The sequence below is a fragment of the Dinoponera quadriceps genome, unplaced genomic scaffold (assembly GCF_001313825.1).
Source record: "Dinoponera quadriceps isolate SergipeBrazil2010 unplaced genomic scaffold, ASM131382v1 scaffold1565, whole genome shotgun sequence".
NCBI lineage: Eukaryota > Metazoa > Arthropoda > Insecta > Hymenoptera > Formicidae > Dinoponera > Dinoponera quadriceps.
The window spans coordinates 180,168-200,339 of NW_014556124.1; the positions used below are offsets into that span (position 1 = coordinate 180,168).

A 20,172-nucleotide genomic window follows, 5' to 3' on the forward strand; every position below is an offset into this window, starting at 1 on the left:
GCGCGTATGTAATACACGCCTCGCCGGGATGCTACTTTATCCGTGCGACGGTCGATAGACTATATACCGGGGCGTTAACACGATAACTCGCCGACCAGCTCGACGCGCGAGTGACGTCCCGAGATTATTCGAGATTCCGTTATAATGAGTTTGCGTATAGACGGCCCATCCCCCGCGGTGACTCCGCGGTGTGGCCCGCGAACTTTTGCCAAGTTACCGGTAAGTAATCCTCGCAAATTAATTACCGGTCTTTACCTCGTCCCCGGTTCCCGTAATCTTACGGCGGAATTCAAGTTTTAAATTAAATTCAGTCAGTCGTCCTTTTCACCCCTTCCTCCGGCGACTGATATAGTCAGCAGACACACGTGTGAGAGCGGCTCAAAGGAACGCACTTTTGTATTTACCGAATAAATCAATTATTTACCGCTGATTTTCATCTCCAGATAGCTTGAGAAAAATTTTACAAGGTAAAACTGTACACAATAGTTCTACAACGTCGGTTTTAATGCCGATTAAAGGCTGATTGTGCCGTAAGAAATTGACCGGTCGAATAATTTCTCAAGTGAACGATTTGCACAAATCAGCCTGATTTTCGTCAAATACGGGATAAAATTCGATCGAAACAGTATACTCGAGCGTAGTGTTCAAAAGCCGAGGTTTTGCGCGCAGCTTTGATGGCTGCCACATAGTTCAATGACGCTCGAATGACTGTTCTATGTACTCCACTCGGTCGGAAATGTGCGTAGAAACGCGCGCCGAGCACTCAACGAGTGCGCTAAAATATCCGCGCGACAACAGTGGAACAACGACGTTGACCCGCCCGCTCATATCTCGATTCGATTGGTCATCGTTGGCGTTTTAACGTTTCAACGGTAGGTACACCGTCGTCCTCGTGGACATTAATTACCGCCTTCTTTCTGCTTTTTGCTCCATAATTAATGACTCGTCGGGGGAGCCGTACGGAGCGCTAATCCAATATTTAACATCGGATACTCACACGCGAGCGATTAATCCCGCGGCGCGCGCGACGTCGCGACGCGCCGGCTGGAATATGGCCATGAATCAATCACGAGGGGATCCGTTATATATTTCGCGGCGATAAAGAATCCCCGCAATCGATACTTTCGGAATTATAGTTTTTTCATAGGACGGATATATTTTTGGATTTATAGGCGCGCGATAAATCCAACGGCCATAATCTCGACGATGCCCCTCGTCGTTGCCGCGCGAAAAACACGGAAAAAATTGTCCGTCGTATTTATTTATCCGGCCGAGCGCGCGGATGATAACGACGCCTGGCGTTTCATTCATTGTTAGCGACGCTGGAACTATGAAAACTTTGCATGCCGCCTTAACTACGACAATACTTTCCCGTTCTTCGTGCGAGCGCTCTCCCACGAGTGCGGCGGAACGGAAGAAATATGGAAATGGCCGGGAATCAAGGAAGGGTCACGACTCCCCAGCCTCCGAATTAGAGCGAAACTCTCTCATAAAAGGATTTCGATGTTGAGCGCGTCGCGTTATTACCCTTCACCTTGCAACGCGTCCGATCGTATCGATTACGTGATTTGGATATGCAACAATCCCGGATAATGATGTAAGCGATACGGCCGTATTCATTTCCGGCCATTTTCCTAAATATCACATTCTCGAGGAAAAATAGTCTACGTAATAGAATAGTTCGCGCATATATTTTCAAACACCGCGTATGTCGTGTAATTTGATTGTACTCTCCGGACTTTTTCGAATAAATTCTCCCTCTAAACGCGAAAATCGAATTTTTCGCCATTTTACGAGTAAAGTCATGAGTATGTCCGCGATATACAATTGCGGCGCAAAAAGAATTAAAATCTCGGTCAAATAACTTTCACGATACATATGTAGAAAATTTCTTACGGAGTGAATAAATTTAATTCGCGAAAGAATCGGTTGTCAGAAAGGATAATGTTCGGAATATATGCGCGATCTGTGCATTTGATGATGTCTCTTACCTTTGAATAAGAAAACATGTCGCTGTCAGTGAGTAAATCAACAAATTGATATATCGTACGCGGCATAATTGACATATCGTTGAACGTAAGGTAATTGATATGCAGTGGAGCACGAATGTTCCGAAAGTTACCGATATTTTTATGTTTGCACGAATAGCGCGTGTATGCTTATACATATGTTTGGACTTCGGTATTGATTTTTTCGAATATCGCGAACTGTGCCAACGAGACGCCGAATCGCTTGTTTTGCCTGTAACGATCACTCGAGCCGATTTTCCATATCGAATCGAATACCATTTCGCGCTGCCTTAATATCGCGTTCGTTCATTTCTCCGCGAAATCGCCCGTTCCGTTGGAAAATAGAGAGAAAAAGTGCATGAGCGTGTCGACCGCGAGAATAATGCAACGTATGGCCCGGGAAATTTTAATGCGTCTGGCAATGAGAGATACACACGAGAGGAGATCCCTGGCAACGGGATTATTTTATTCGCGATAGAACGCGTCGCGACGGAAAGTGAACGAAAGATTGATGTCAATACAAACATTATAACCGTGTTTGCCAGTCCTCGAGGAGCCCCGCCTACCTACGTAATCGCGTGCGTATGCAAAACACATGGCGAGCGCGCGTACGTGATGCAACCAGTGTACACGTACGACGCAGCGATGAACGATGAATTCGCGCAATCCCCCGCGACCGTAATTTTAACGACCGGCTTTCCACACTAATTTTGAGAGTCGACTTAGCAAACACGTCCACCAGAATTGGACATTTATTCGTGTGAATTTCGCGCGCAGTTTGTGGCCCGAGTTATCTTTTTCATCGATCTTAGTATTCCTTTTATTCATATCGTTAAGCTAAACGTGATTCGACAATCCGCGACGTTCCTGTAAAATTCACAAACAGCGCGACGGAGAAGTTGGTTGCGTCGCACGACTCGTCATCCGCGCGACTCCGCTAGCGAAGTGATTTTTCGACAAATCGAATCAAACTACCATGAATCACTTCATTCGCGTTGTTTCGCGTATGCCTCGTAGATACGTACCAGTTCGGTGTATCTTCCAAAGCGGGAAAGTAAACGTGCGAATGACTGCCACAAAGCGTCACGATGAACCGCGAATCAGTGCTTCACTCTGCCGAACTACACGGGGATTACTGTGAGCGACGACCGGTGGAATTGACAAACTAAAAAACAACTTACTGTTTTATTAGCACTGAGTTTCATTTTTCAAGAAAACAGCTTTAAAAGAAGTAGGAATTTCCCCGATAATTTGAACGTTGAAAATTCAATCGTTCGTTCCTCTGAGAAATTAAAAACACTTGAAAGAGCAAAATTTGAATTTCGAGGGACAACAAAGTTACGTGATAAAAGTTTACTTAGGCTTGCATGTTCAGATGCAATAAAACAGTTTAAAATATAACTTCTTGCGATCCAGTTTCCTTTTTTTTTTTTTTTTTTCAGAAATGCTCGAGTAAACAAACTTTTCTCACCAATCATTTATTAAAATAATTATACTATAGAATAAATGAAAGTGGTTCGTAATGAGGCGTTACTTGCGCAATATCCGAATAAAACTCTTAGGCAATTACGGCGCATATACGCATACTTACCGGGGGGATAACCGACGCAGAGAATATCCCGGATATCTTTGGCCTCCTCCTCTCCCCGGACTCGTCGCGGAGGGAAAGCCGGGCTCTCATTACGCCAACAAAATTCTCACATTTTCCGCTAAATGTTCCCTTCGTGTTAATGAACGACTTATCTTCATATTTGCTGTCACCACGTGCGCGAGCCCGGGAGCTCGTTTAGAGAAGTTGGGTTAGCCCGCTAACTGTAGCGGCCGCGGAATTAATTGAGACCTCTCCCCTAGCTCTATCTCGTTATACGAGTAAATTCTGAATTCTGGTAACTGCTCATCGGAGCCTGAAAACGGGACGAGTCTCGCGCGCGTAGCCATGAGAAATAATATCTAGGAGCGTAATTGCTTTTTAAAAGCCGTTCTGCGGATTTTGTTCCTCGTAATTGTTAATGACTTTTTTAATGGTGGAAAACGCTGTTTTTAAATCGGCCCGTTAAATCCCCGGTAGTAATAATCTCTTAACTGGATCACACGCGCGAATGTATAAATGCTCGCTCGTCCCGTCTAATGACTTCGCGCCCCCTTAGCGATTGAACCTTTAATAAGCGACGGCGAATCGAGCGATAAGGACGAGCAAACTCTGCGATGTAATCGAGAGAATCAGAGAAAGAGAGAAAGAGCGACGGGTGGAAGGTGGAATGAAAGAGAACGCCCGTTACAAATCCATGAGTCCTTTATTAAGAAATACTGCATCGTTCCGACAATCGCGAAATGGTAGTACGAATATAATCTTTAAGCTATTAGAGCTTCGACGCAGCCTCCTTCTCGAGTCGTCGACTTTGCTCGGAGCGGTGTTCCCGAGTTTTGACATTGGATTAAATGTCCTCAGCATAAAACTTTAATTACATTTGAATATAGGCGCGGGTATATTCGGTCATTCGACCGATCCGTTTCTACTCAGAGTCGGGCTCCCTTTCTTAATGAATAATTATTCATTCCGTGCGAGCGGAAGAATTTGTTTTGCCGGCATGCGGATAAGAAATGAATTCCGATACGAATAAATTTTGAGAGATAGGATGGATAAAAATAAAAATTCATTCCTCGGTAACGCGCGCGTCGAATAAATTTAGCCACGAATGGAGCTCTCTCGTTACTGACAAATAAATCTCCGAGTTTTATTCGGCAGTTTTAATTCGTTATTCGAGATAAAATTCGCCCGACCCTGGCGCCTTGCCACGATGGGAGTCGTCGACCGGCTGTTCGGATCGCCGCGAGACGCGATTTACGCTCGAGAGCTCGTGAAACTTGCGAACGAAGACGAAAAGAATGATCTTTCTTTCTCCCCCTTACCTTTCTTCCTCTTTTGCTTCTCGCGCGAATAACTCAAGGCTGTAAATATTCGGTTCGAGCAAGCAGCGGAGAGGACCGTACCGTGTCGCTCGATTCGTTATACAACGAATTATTCGGATAAACATTGCTCGAACGTAATTACATCCGCGGCGATACTATCCGTTCGGATTTTTACAGCCTCGCAGGCGAATATACACACGAAAGTACGACGGAACGAGCGACGCGCCTGAACAATCTCGGTGGCGCGACAAGGAGAAGACGGAGACACGACAGAGACATAGACAAAGTAGATGACACACCGTGGGCGCCCAGATATCGCTAGACTTGCGCCCTTTTTCTTAACTCCGCGGTGATCTCACCACCAGGGAGAAGACCGCGCGTCGTGGAGAGAGCGAGCCGACGCGGCCCGCGTGGTCGAGCATTCTCTCGTCACGCTCATCCTACCGGTCGTTCTGGACTTTGGCGCAGATCAGCAGGACCAGCAGCTGCAGCACGAGGTAGGGGCGCACGCTCGAATGTCCCGTGGACGCCAGCGCGTAAGCGTACGAAGAATAGCACTCCCTGCGGGTTTGAGAAACATCTTCAAATATTAAGTCTCGCTTCATTAAACGAGTCCAATCACATTAATTCCGAGCGACGTTCGCTGAACAATTGAGCCGAGGATACTTCGGGCGAGATAACATCGTCGACGCGTATTCGTTAGGTAGGTACGTTACATTCGGTTCGCCGCCGAAATCGGAAGCGGAAGTTTCGCGAACAGACGCGATTCGATGTCGCGTGACGAATAAAACAGGCTGATTCGCGACGAGAGAATGTGAAAAAAAAAGCCACACACATTTCTTATTCCATTAATAATATATCTTTCTGTTTTGTCCGCAATGCATAATGCATATCTTTCGCTTCGAGCGAACGTCGGAGGAAGAGAGAAAAATCCCCCTCGAAAATGGACGCGGCGACGTACGTTCCCATTATATTTGCGAGCGTTTGGTCGAGGTGTTATTACTTCGAAGCATTACGTCCGGCTGAAAATTCTCTTCGGATTCTTCGACGGTTCTTCCGAGACTTTGCAAGATTACACGACGCTTTCAAACTGCACTTTCACGCTGCTTAATTTACAAAGTCCATCCCGCCGCTTTTGGAATATTGAAAAGTGCGGTAATCCCTCCCTGTCTACCTACCGATATTTACCTGACGCGTATTCCACTGCGGCGTACCTCAGGGATTTCTTTCTGTTACTTCTCGGGGAATAAATAGCTATTTATCATTTATTTACAACGCATGCTTCGAAAGATGACAATGAGGTGACAATTTTTGAAATTAACACCCTCTATTTTTTCTACTACATCATACGCGAGGTTTTGTGAGCAAGCCGATTCTTTCTATGATTTCATACATTTTAGTGTCTTGCGATCCTAAAATCGCATAATCCGAATGTTGTCAATCGTGAGTTTTTCGTGGCAAACTCACTTTAGCCACCGCACCGCAATAGAAATTGTCCAAATTTTCCGCGTCGCTACTGTCTCTTCGCATCACCCTGCGCGTTCTTCGAATTCAAGCGCTTCACGCAACCAACGAGGGTTTACCGCACTCTCCACGGATTCCAAATTTTCCAACGCGCGACTCAAAAAGAAGTTCGTTCGTTTAATTCGATCGTAAACTTTTATTTATCTCGAACTACGAAATATAATTTTTTTTATCAAGGAGATACGGCGAGAAAGATAGTATGTTGTGAATTTCGCTTGAATTTTCGCAACTTCCATCGATGGAATTAGCTTCGGGCGATCTTTAACGCTCATGAAAATTGCTATCCGCGGTAATCTCTCGGTACCTGTAAGACTCGGGATTGAGCCTCGTCACGGTGCAGTAATGATGCAGCGCACAGACGCCGTTGAGGGGGCCGCCGCAGCCCCAGATTTGCTCCACCTCGCGCGACAGCGAGACCGTGTTAGCCGCGTAATACCTGCGGTGAAAAAGCCGCGCATTAGAAGAACTGCGAGATGTCTCGAAAAGGCTGGCCGAGTGTTATCGGATAATTGTCGCGGCGGGATTATTATTAACCCTCGGATATCGAGGCGTCTCACGCGAACATTTGCGTTGACATTGGCAGGCTTTCCGAGCGAACACCTTTCCCTGTAAGATCTCGTTCGTGATACCGGCGGGTGTAATGACGAGCGTTACTTGGTCGAGTATATAAAAGTTATATCGTTCGTACCTGACGAAGGCGTAATCGTTCGATTGCGTAAATCGTTCCGCCAGATCGTGAAGAGTGATCGCCGATATCTCCTGCAGCTCATAATAGTCGAGCAGCGAGTACTCGATCACCCAGTTCGCTTTGCCGATTGAATTTGCTTCAGGCAGATTAAGATAGTATTGCGTGTAATCCAGAATCTGCGCAACGTGCACAACACATTATACACACGTACAGGCGCGCACGTCGAATGCACGTACATTTCAGGGCGCGTCCCTTTGAAATCGGCACGTCGCGCAAATAGACCGTTACCGAGAACGCCGAGATATTACGTGTGTGCACGCCGTTACCACCACCAACGTACCTGTCCAGTGTTAGTTTCAAACTTGTACAGTCGCAAACCCGGGTTGTTGGGCCCGCCGACCGTGCTGGGCGTTACGCTGGGAGCCATCATTATCCAGGATACGGGCAGACCTGTTCAACGGGATGCGAGAGTATCGTTTCATTCGGAATAATTAATCACGCACTGTGTTAATAAGATTAAGCGACGGCGAGATGTCCACGGGAAACCGAAATTCAACGCGAATGGATTATTTGAAATTGCCAGGTCGGCGAGAAAGATCTTTCGCGGGATCAAACACTCTCTCGAGGTAACGTGTTTCTTCGTCGGGATAAGAAACTTTCTTCGGCTTTACCGGAAGAGCAATATCATTCACGGATAATACGGTTCAGAGGTGGAAGCTCGTCCGAAATTTTATTTGAGTAGCGCTTCCAGATTCGTCCGATCTGATTTCGAAGAAAAATGTCTGTCTTTATTCGTCGTGTGAAGTTCGAATGCTCCGCTGATCGCGCATGTACCTATGTCGCTGTAGATGACGCGAAACGTGTCCGAGTGCCAATGTCCGAAGAACTGTCCTCGGATGATGTCGGAGTAGAGTCGCACCATCTGCAGATACCTCGTGTTGTGCCTCTCGTTGAGCGCCGCGGCACCGCTTTCATGGTCGTCTATCCCTGGCGGTGTGTGGCCGACTATGTACACCTGGCCGTCATAGAGTGGAATAGGAATGAGCATCGAACATCGATATTTCGAAAACCTCCATGCCACTGTTGGCGCGCACAATGTTCATCTATTTCACTTTGATATCGATTCATGAAAACTCGATGTTTCTTCCGATACTATTCGTGTTTCTCCTACCGCGCGTAGATTAACCTTTGACCGTTCAATCGACGCGGGGGTGCGATATTTTCGTGCCGTAACAATTCGTTCGACGTTATCGACGTAAATATATTGTCACAGAATCATTCTTAGAGCAAATTTCAAATTTATTACGTGTTTTTTTTAACGATTTTTTCAAAAAACAGGCAACTTCGCGTTAGCCTAAGTATTTTAATGCTCGTTGATGTGGAGGAAACAGTTTGGTCACGAAAAATCAAGCGTGATAAAGAAAATAAATTGCAGAATAAAACAAACGATATTTTTATTAAACTGTTTTCGATGGCTCTATTTAGTAACCGTGAAATTTAATCCGATGTGTACAAATGCTCTTTTGTGCAATTTCATGCTTTTATCGTCAATCAAACCGTTAACAGCTTATACGTGTGGCACACAATGTCTGAATTTAAGTACGATATACCCGTAATTTTTGCACATTATCTATATATATGTGTGTGTAAGGAACGTGAAATGAAACTAACTATGTGCCACCTGGGCTATTGTATATTTTAAATATTTATCAATCATGTCGTTACAAAGTTGACGCAACTGTAGGAAGACATATATTGTTATTTCAATCGTAAACATCGCGATTACTAGGACGACAGTAGTAGCGTCTGCACTTTTACGTAACAGCGCCATCAGGAATCCCTTCGATCCGACATATGTAAATTTCCCGACGCTTTTAGGCGTCGTCTCGTGTCCCAAATAGCGATGCATATCCGAATGCATCAGAGAAACACACGCGCTATCTTTTCTATCGTAAGTTATTGGCACATAAAGACGGCCGAGATGTTGGTTCGGAGTACAGCCGATAGCGATCCACACTTTTATGGTTGAAGAGTAAGTTTGCACCGCTTTGATCGTAAAATCGGTCCGATCGATATTCGTGCGCAGATTGAAATGAAGCGATCTGTCAGTCACAGACCGCATTCCCAGTCCGTGACTATATCTTTACGGAGTTTTTATATACGAGACAGGCGCGGGAACAGCTCGAGGAAGAGGCGGTTGTTTTGGACTTTTATTTCCGAGCAGGGATATTTATCTTCCTAATTTATCGTTTTTTCTCCTATACACGCTTTAAAGTAATTTTTATCACGAGAAGATAAATTTTGCAAGTATTAGTTTGACTAAAATTTCATATAAAGATATATCGAATTGAAATCAGCTATAAGGCGTTTGCTAGATACGAGTGCGTGAAATGACGTATAATATAATTAAAATCCACACAAACAATGTGTATTTTAATTATACGTGTGAGGAAAATACCATTTAAATGATTTACGCACTTGACTATCGTGATTTCATTTCGATATCTCGGACGCGATAAGACGAGATAAATCCATAGAAGTAGATGGTCCCGCCGGCAAAAATTCGCCGGGATTATCAGCGGCGCCATTCTCATTCTCAACAGCAGCGCGGCCCTTAGTTACATCGCGTGACTGCGCCCTGGCTAAACAGACGCTCCAGGGTGAATCACGTACGCGGGCTGCGCGATGTGTCTCTCGGGACGCAGGAAGTCTCGTTAGCGTCGGCAAACCGGCCGGACGGTGTACACACGAGCGTTCGATCACGGTGTGGGTGGGTCGCGACGACGGAGGACTAGGTATCTAATCGGACACGTACGCGAAATTAGTCCCGCCGCGTGAGCGCGAATTCACCCAGAAGTCAACGTCGCGCTGATTGAAAAAGTACTCACCCGCTCGGTTACCAGGCTGGGTGATGCTCTCTCTTAATCCGGGAGTCGAGGGACGGGTACTTGCGAGCAAATCGACTGATCTGCCCGCGCGGCTTGATTTATGAGATCGATATTTCATGCTTATTGACTCCCTCCCAATCGACAAATGTGTGTGATAAGTTGATATCGAAAGCGGATACCAACCGCGGTTGGTATGTCGATGGTGTTCTTTGTGAGCATCCTATCGAATGCAGTCATTGGCAAAATATGACGGATTATAAGTCGCGTATAGAGAGAAAGGGTAGCAGAAATAACCGTGATAATTGATATATAGCTTATGTTGAATAGATAAGGGAAGACGGATATAGATTTCTCTGAAATCTCCTTTCTCCCGCCCCTTTCAAACGATTGAATGCGCGTCTGGAGTTACGTGGCTATCGCGCGCGCGCGTGTTGTTGCGGGAAAAGCTCTCTCTCTCTCTCTCTCTCCGCAAACAACCGGGGCCGCGAGATTGAAAAATATCGCGCGAAAAGCGCACAGACGTCGATTTTAAATTGCCGCCGAGGGCCTTTCGCCGAAGGCGCAGGCAGGAATCACGACCGCCATTCAAGGGAGGCACGAACGAATTGGACCGTGCTGCTACAATGGATAGCTGATTGGTCAGTTTTGCCGCTGACGCCCTTAAACGGCTCGTAATTTGTAATCGCATTATCCGGCCGGAACGAACGATCGATCGATTCTTGCATCTCTCCGCTACCTGCCCACTCGATATCGCTCGTTTCTACGGGAATGTCGAGAAGCTCCCCGAACCCGGTGCCGGATTATATCTGTCCACGGAAAATCGGATTTCTATCTCGGCCCAGCCTCGCTCTCTTTTTATCCCGGACACATAAGGACGTATAAGATTTTCCGAGAATTCTTCCGGAAATCCCCGGAGAGCGATCGAACGAGAGAGGGGAGAGGATACATTTTCCGATTGTTATTACCCTACTGGTCATTTCATCGCTCTGAAGAGGACTCACCTACCGTGCGATGGCTGCTTTGCTTCTACGCTCGTTGATCCGCGCTGAGAGCTTTTCGAAAGAGAATGAGCGGAGGAAGTAGAAGCCTTTAGGACTCTCCCGAGAGGAATATCGCGCGTAGCTATCAAGCAAAGAATACGGCTGGCTTATCGGTCACGAGATGCGTTTATTACCCGATCTTACTTCATCTTAAAAGACTCCTTGAAACAATTCGTTGCTACACTAAAAGCGTGTGTACAGAAATATGAAAAGCCCGATGTGGAAACCTCATTTAACTTCGGCCGTAATAATAGCAAGTTTTGCTCATCTAGAAAGATGGCTATCAATATATCCTTTCTATTTACAATCGGCTAGAAATACAACGCGATGAGAATAAATCTTTATTTTTCGCGCAAAGAGACTTAAGAAAGAAATGAAGCTTCCTACGGGGATATCGTAATTTTATCCGCGCCTAAATATCTTTCGTTTCTCCCCAGCCAGAATTACCATCGTAACTTCCGCTGCATCCCGACGTTTTCGTTAAACCCGGCGCGAGTAATTTCCGACCGTTGACCTGTACGGAATGAAAGATTTAAAAAACGTGGGATGGTTTCGCGCGCACGTAGCCGGAGGTACGTACCGAAATAACGTCACTCTTCATACACGCGAAACGGGGTTGCCTTTTCGAAACGTAGGTAGTGTCGTGGATAAACGCGACGGCTCTCGCTCGCCGGTTAATACGATCGGGATCAATGGCGGTGGCGTGCAACGGTTTAGGTATACGGACAGGGTGTGCTCTCTTCCGCGGCGTGTATGGAATACCAAGTCTCTCCATAATTTATCGTCGGTCGTGCCATCTCGGTCGCGTGAAGGATCTCCCTCGCGTATGTCGAACTCGTTCCGCACGCCCTGCGGCGTAATCGATAACCGATAACCTCGGCACCGCGATATTCGATATCGTGAAAGATTTTCCACTCGCTCGATACCGAGCGCGCAGCTAATTACCTCACTGATCGAAGATTCAGCTCCCCGAGAGCGTAATGGCCGCTACGATTTGTCATCGCGCTTTACGGAGAGGGACGATTGTACTCGAAGCGCGCCATTTGCATTCGAATCTTCGGCGCGATTATACAATTTGCTCCGTCTCCCCGCGAGACTATCCGTTTAACTCTGATTATAAATCTATGTTCGGTTTGTAAAGTCGACGGAGATAAGCCGATAAGCCGTCGAATAATGTAGCGCGGCGTGATCGAGAAAATCGCGGTGCTTTCCGACGCGAAATAATAATAACAAGTTTCGTATTTAGCCGCTTGTCTTCGTTCGCGAAGAAATTCGATTTTCAACCGATGGAAAATATTTCCGCGAAAATGAATCTGCCACTAGGTGCGTCAGACCGAGCGGACTCGTAATTTATAGAACGAGGAGGAACGAAAGCGATAACACACGGGCCGCTTGATAAATCATACATCTCATTGAGACCCGATTGACGGGATTTTATTCGCCTCGTGTGCGCACGTACGCCGAAAATTTATTTCATTAAAATCTATCTTCGTGACGAGCACATCTGCGTCGCGTTACCATTTTAATATGACGGGCAAAATGCCGTGTTTTATCCCGCACGAAAAATTGGCACGAGCGAGCACGAAAAAATTTGCGTCGTGATTAAATCTATTGCGTTCTAATGTTTAAAGAATCGGCCGGAAAAAGGGCGCGACCAAATCAAATGAACATCCAAGGTGATTTGTTGCGAAATAATTGGACGAGCGATCAATTACGTGTGTTTACGGAAGTAACGCTGCAAATCATCGTGATCGCATTAAGACGACAGATGTTTCGTTTAGATTTCTCGTGTTTTCCACTTGATACGCTTAAAGTTGAACGACACGCGAACGTCAGTTAACGGATGAGTTTTAAACCGTCCCTCTCAAACGGTCCCTGAATCTTTAATAATCGCTGCAAATTTAAATACATTTCCTCACATTGTCCCGTTCACGCGCGTTTAATGGACGGCAACACCGAATATCAATAATGTCTCATAAATATTCCGCGATCCTCTCGTTGCTCGCGGTACGAAACACGGTGTAAAAACTGAGGGAAAACGTATCACGTTGCGCCGGGACGAAAAGCTTATTATCCGGACAATAACGTCGCCTGAAATTTTCCCTGATCCCGCCAGTTCTTGGGTTTCTCACGCTTTTTGCGAAACAATAAGCTGCGCGCGAACCTGAGTAATATTCTTGCGCGGGTACCCTTCAATTACTCAACTTGTCGTGTGACACGCGAGGTAGCCTCTCTCCCGGGCTGTTTTATACCCGCATATTTACCCGGTGAAACATTCGCCATAATTCCGCGATGTTTGACGAGCCCGATAGTGCGGGCAATCGCGAGAATTCTCTCCTCGCAATATTCGACGCGATGAAAATGTTTATTCATCAGGAGGATCGTGTTAATATACGCGACAAATGTAGAGATCGCTTGCGACACCTTTATCGGACGGTTTAGTGTATTTCGTTAAGGATGGATATTAGTCGGATGAGGCGCGCAAGTTCTTATATTAATCTCGCGAGGAAATGTGCTCTCCAATAAGCGCGTAGGTGTCCCGTACGTTTTTAAGCCGAGTGAAAGTTTTGTATCGGATATTCGGCAAAGTTCCGCGTAAAACAAGCCGCCGCGGCGCTGATTAAAAATCTATTTGGAAATTTATTGGACGTGTAAAGAACAACTCGACCCGAGTTTCTTCCTGATAGGCAGCTAATTAACGCGTTCTCCCCGACAAAAATATCTCGGCATATATTTACGCTGTGTTTTTCTCTCCTTAACTGCGCTGCCGGACTTATCTTAACATCGATCGCAAATTTCATTCGGAGAAAGTATCGCTTCTAAGATCCGATGTCGTTAAACGATCGCTTGTGTTTCCCGACATATTGACAACCGCGAGGGAAAACGCATCGTGATTAAACGCGTTCGTATCGTGTCCGTAGCTTTATCGACGATTGACTTCGGGAAACTTAATTTATTTGCGGCCGAACGTTATTGCACTCGTTATAACGGCGAGCGATTCGTCGTTGCTCGCTATTATCGATCGGCAGGCGGGCGAAAATTGATAGCACGGACCGTAATGTTATCCCTCCTTTCGATCATTTCTAGACGTAATAGCTAATAATTATAATACCCTGCTGCACCTGTTACTACTGCTAATTTACTATGTGTGCCACACTTTACGTTGTAATTTTAACGATAGACTCGCGGAACGGTATAAAGTCAATTTTCCCCTTAGCGAGAAGGGAAGCCAGCGTTTACCGCAACTTTCCAATTTTCAGCGTAACGTATCTCCGTGACCGAAGCTCAAATTAAAATTCCATCGAAGTAACGTCTATATTTGACATTAACCGAAGAACATGTTGTCCATCGTGCTTCTCCGGGACCTCGTTGACGGAAAAAGAGAGGCTTCTTTCTCGATCGCTCGTAATTACAGACGCTGTGACATTTTCGCCGAGGAAAAATCGACTTTGAATTCATCGCGGCAAGTCTCGCGCACTAATTACCACAATTAACTCATCTCTCTCATTCTTCTCCGCTTACGAAGGCAGCGAGAGAAAAAGATATCACCTTTCGACGTCGCGTGCAATGAGGCACACGCATGGCGACCTTTATGCCAGCGTGGTCGATATTCGTTTTAAAACCGAATTACGTACGACGAAGATAGTCGAATACTTCCGCTTAATTTAGTTCCACGAGAGAGGAGCCCCACGAGATTCGCCGGCGATCGATATCGCTAGCAAAATAACGCGACACATGCATTAAAAGACGAAAATTCCATTATCCCGACTGGGGAGACTGTCCAAACAAGAATCGATTCAGAACGATCTTCTCTCTCTCTCTCTCGCAGGACTCGCCTCGCGGTGCTGCCTTATCCGGCAGAAATCGATAAACGATATACGGCGACGTCGGGAATTATTTCGTCGCTGGTACGGCACGATGAACGAAAAAGGGAAGAGAAAAGGAGAGAAAGAAAGAATGGGCAATAAGGTGTGTGACGCACAGCAAGGAGCAATAATATCTCAACCTACCGTCTCCTTCTTCTTCCGTGCATTCTCGAGCACCGACTGGAACCAGAACCATTGGCCGAAGGGATCCTGCGTGTTATCGGCCGTGTTGCGGTGCTGCATACGGCTGTCGAGCGGATTCAGCCACAAATTCGTATTAAGGAAGACGATCCGATACTTTTTCGAGCGTTGCTCGATCGTATAGTAGCCGGCTGCAACAAATTTTGAATAGCGCCATGCCGGCGGTAAAGCCCGGGTGAATTTATGCTCGCCAATAAGCTTACTTTGTGCCGTAACGTTTTCGAGGGGGGAAACCCGGTTGCATCGACCCGTTGCGCGCGTTTCGAAATCAAAGGCCGGCACGAGTCTCTCGATCATTTATGCAGCTTTCAGGACGGTAAGATCTCTTTCCGAGCGTTAATACGTTACGGTATAATATCGTAGGTACACACCAACTGAGCTATTCGATGCAATATTGTGAAACCGGCCGAATTTTATGCGAACTTAAAGATTGATTCTACGAGGAATATGTGTATTCGGAGCTGCGCATATTCCTCGACAACGAAGGAATTCTTATTTTCACATTCGTGTCGGAATTTATACGCGAATGAAATTGTATTCCTCGTTCGTTGTAGAATTTAACTACGAGCGTGCCAGAAATAAACAAAACATTATTACTACAAAAGGTTATTTGTCTTGGTTAATATTTCAAAGATTTCAGCGATTTACGCTCGATATCTCGTCTATGCATCATTCATAGACCGACATAATAATAACGTAATAATTGCAACGAGCGAACATTTAGCGCGAAGTGGCTTTTAAAGCCGAATGAAAATTTAACTGACGCGTAAGAGAGGAGAGGGAAAAAGGGAAATTTCTGAACACCGGTTGTAAACTACCGAGGTAGGGCGTTGCATCCCTGCGAAGTGGACCACGTTGAATTGCATCCCATATATCGAAGGCGCTTATTCGAAGTAACAGCTCGCGCAAAATATGTCTTCTCGATACGCGGAATAATATAGTAGCCGGTCACGTCGCTCGCATTTTTTGTCTGTGGGTTCATTCCAACATTGTTACGTACATACCCTTCTCGAAGGTGTCGAGCGCTTCCGGCGGTAGCCATTGCTGCCAAAGAATCGCGAGCTGCGTGTAACTCACGCCGATGTCCTCGTGGCCGAGCGCGGGGAACACGAATTGTCCCTTGAACGTGCGGGACAACAGATCGGTCAGATTCCGCAAACACTGCAGACGCTGCTCGCCGGTCAGGGTAACGGTGCGCGTCAGCGCGTCACTGCAACAAGTAGTTACAGCCTCGTTAGTCCTAGTTACACAGAACACTCGCGCCAGGGATTACAGCGTCGCCCCGGTGATTATCGCTGATAAATACGACGAGGAAACGTCGCGAAATAAGGACAACGCGCCTACATACGCGCTGATAATTGCCGTGTCAACGATAACTGATGGCTGATTAAGCTTCCGTCGCGTCGCCTCGGCGAAGATCGGGGAAAATTGCCGCGAGACTCCTCGCGTAAACTGCATAAACATTGCTGAAGAATGAGCGACTATTTTTCTTAAAGAAGCAATTTGCGTACTTTCGGAAGACGAAGGACCGTTTCCTCAGTCGCCGCCGGTTAAACCTTAGGATTTGTAAAACACATTTATATCGACTGAGATGTGTGCTTTCTTTTTTTTTTTTTTTTTATTCCCGCACGTCCTCGATAATTGCGCAGTGAAGCAACGCTAAGTGGCTAGAAAGTCATCGCTCGTGGACGCAATTTATACCGGTCAGCGAAACTGCACTCTTCGCTTCCGGTAATTAATTGGAAGTCGCGCGCCTCTAACTAGTAAATCGTTCGTAAGGTAAATTTATTTAGCGGTAATAAATTAAACACAACATAATACGCGCGTTATTAACTGAATTAACAAGTTACTGGCTCGCCGACTTTGTTTATAATTTTATCGATAATAAATGAAGCCTCGTGAATAAATTATAATACGTTAACGAATCATTTAGTAATCATTATTAACGACTGTGCGTCGTATTATTTGACTATTATAAAATTGCGAAATATATCTCCATGAATTTCAGATATTTAATATCTCTTTCCTCCTTTTTTTTCACTCGACATTTCATATATAGATTGGTAATGATAATGATAACAACTATAGGATATTTCTATAATGTCCTCTCAGTAAGAATAATAGCAACGGTAATAATAATAATCGTAATAACAACAAAATACATTCCATTGCGTTCATACTGCACACAAAAAGTTCCACACATGCTGTGTCATCTTTTGTGTCGGTAATTTAAATTGCGTCCCCAACAACCAACGCCGAATTCTGACGCAATGTTACGCATGTGGCGCGCTGCAAAGGCTTTTGTTCTACTCTTTTGTAAATTTTGTAAATTCAAAGCTGTTTGAGGCCGCTTGATAGAAAGCCGGACGAGCTTTTATCTTTCGACTTCAGATTCTTTTTCATTTTTGACATCCTGAGCTTTTATCTCACGATTGCATACCCGCTGTTCCCGCTTGAAAATATTTCGAATAATCGCGACTGGCCATACTTGCTGACAGCAATGTTGAAGATAATCCAAACAAACGGTCGAGACGTTTTTTCGCGCACCACAGGTGAGATTGCGTGACGAAGGAAAAAAATCTGAAATATCGAAAGACGTTGCAACGTCCGAGGAAGCCGCCGATTTTTTCGGACGAAACATATACAACGTATTTTCGAAGGTAGGTCGCACAATCGCGAGGGATTAAACAAATCCCTGCGAACCGAAAGAATTCACGTACAATAATAAACTGCGCGTGTACACGACAGAAAAAAGTTGACTCCGCTGTGTCATCGTTTGAAAAAACTTACTGACGAACTTACCCTCTTTAGTCTCTCTCACATTTTTTTAAATCCATTTATTCGTTCGAAATACGATGACGCACGGTAAAAGATATTTTGCGTTAAAAATCGGTTCTTGCTAAAATTTTTGTGTCAATGTAATCTCAAACTATTTTATAACATTTGCAAGTGTTAAAAATCACCCATTTTATACTTCAATGTTGATGAATTTTTGACGTAATATTACTTTTTGGCAAAAATTTGGGACACGTGTGTTAAATTGAATACAAACTTTTTTTGTGCGCCTGGACGAATGAGAAATAAAAAAAGAAGAGAAACGAAATAAAAAAAGAAGAGATAAGATGGACAAACAGTTCTCGCGTCCATAGATACTTTTCCGGGGACAATTAGAAGATTGTTCCCGAAACAATGAGATAAATCCGTTCGGCAGACGTACACGAGGGCAATCGAAAAATCGAAGCGTTCAGCTCACCCCGTCCACAGGACGAACTCGATACCCTCGCCGTGCTTCGATCTCATCGTCCGCGCCGCCGATTCGATGAGGGCCCAAGGCGAGTCGCAGCTATAGTCGCCAAACTCGCCCGCCAGTTTCCTGTCGAGCCTTATCCGTCCGCCGTCGACGCTGTTTCTCGTGTTCCAGCACACTGAAACACGCTTGGTAAACGAGGACTGTGCACGAGAGACCAGCGCAGCGATGAGCGACAAACGAATGTGGCGAAAAGGAAAAAGCGGTGATCGTGGGAAGCCGCGAGGTAGAATGTCCTCCGTACAGGAGCGCGAAGGGAGTCTACTCTCGTGCGGCCGTTATTCGAATCAACTTTTTACTCGCTTACTACAAATTCAAACGAATCCTCTTCAACGTCGCAAAATGGAATTAATGCTATTCACGGAAAGCAAATCAAGTTTCTTTCGAAGGAAAATTTTATCCGAATAAAGACTTTCCTCGAGGAAGAAGCGACGGAGGGATATTTCATTGTTTTCTTAGGATCGAAGATCCGATAATCCACGATCGATATAACATCCGATTTGTGAGAGACTAAAAATTCTAACGAGGGGATAAAACTTCGCCCGTTTAAATTCTCATACGGCCTCGTGTGAAAATAAAAGTCCATTCGTTATCAGGGAATAAATCTCTCGAAAGTTTTAATCGTTCTTTTTATCTCGTTATTCGAAATAAAACTTACCCGACTCTCTGTCGCGCGCTTAGACTCGCGTCGTCCGGCTAACGTCCGAATGACACGAGAGGGCGGCGGGGGAGGAGGGTAGGCGGTGCGGTAATTTAAGCGGCTGCTATTTCATGCAAGTCTCGTGCCAGCTAGACACGCCAGGTACTTTAAAACGATCGGTAAATACCAGCGCGGGAGGCCCGTAAATAGCGGTTTCGCCTTCCTGTTAGCGGAATGACAATAATTCGTTCATGCGATCGTCAGAAAATGAAATGTATAACGGAGGCGTGTATTGTACTTGTTAAAGCTCGGGGGGTTTCATCAATTCGGGGGCACGCGCGACGGGAAAAAAGCGAGTGAATTTTCCCTCCCTCGTGAAGTGAGATATTGACGATTTAACGTGGGGAAATCAGAGAGAACGATAGAAGTCATCAATCATTTCAATGCACATATGTTGGAAAAGGCAGCGTCGTGGAATAAACAATTTGTCTGCTGCGAAATCTTGTCCCGGGGAATTTTGGCGAAATTACTAATGAATTTGAGGAATTTTCGCTCGAGCAAGTTTATTGTATCTGGCAACACCACCGCGGCGCTGGTAACGTCGAGGCTCGCATCAGGAGGTCGATCACGTATTTCCCCCCTAAGAGCGAAAAAGTGAAAAGTGAAAACTTTCACGCGAATTTCGCAAAATCGCGATCACGTAACCTGTTTCGGGGCGAGACGATGAGATTTGATAGAATGAGGTTCGCGTGAGCGATTCGACGAGATTTGAAATTGGATTGGGATAAAATGTGAAAAAATTCGCTAACAATTACGCGATCGAGCTCCGAGAGCTCGACGTCGCACGTGACCCCTTCTCGCCACGTATGTCGGCCCGAAATTGAATAAAACCGGCCGTAAGTGTAGAGAGAAGCTGCGTACCCGAGTCGAAATTTCAAATTCTACGTTAGGCTTTTGAGTGGAGAAAACAATTGTAGCATCAAAGGAGCACAATAGAAGATCTTTGAACGCTTAATGTCGTAATGGGTGGAAACGCATCTTTCAGTGCAATTCGTTCTTCCGAATTACGAGCGAGTCACTCTTCTTGGACATGTTTCGC

General features: G+C 45.5%; 1 protein-coding gene across 7 annotated transcripts in view; it reads right to left on the minus strand.

The window, feature by feature from the left end:
- Positions 1–4,284: 4,284 nt before the first annotated feature.
- Positions 4,285–20,172, minus strand: part of LOC106746733 (acid sphingomyelinase-like phosphodiesterase 3a) — a 59,271-nt gene continuing 43,383 nt past the window's right edge. For all 7 annotated transcript variants that reach the window (XM_014623644.1, XM_014623646.1, XM_014623647.1 and 4 more), the window contains exons 4-11: positions 18,380–18,551; positions 16,131–16,336; positions 15,070–15,257; positions 7,966–8,146; positions 7,472–7,581; positions 7,132–7,307; positions 6,748–6,879; positions 4,285–5,480 (exon numbers count right to left, since the gene is read on the minus strand). In XM_014623644.1, coding sequence (XP_014479130.1) covers positions 5,360–5,480; positions 6,748–6,879; positions 7,132–7,307; positions 7,472–7,581; positions 7,966–8,146; positions 15,070–15,257; positions 16,131–16,336; positions 18,380–18,551 — 1,286 coding nt within the window. In that variant the 3' untranslated portion in view covers positions 4,285–5,359. The remainder of the gene's footprint in view (positions 5,481–6,747; positions 6,880–7,131; positions 7,308–7,471; positions 7,582–7,965; positions 8,147–15,069; positions 15,258–16,130; positions 16,337–18,379; positions 18,552–20,172) is intronic.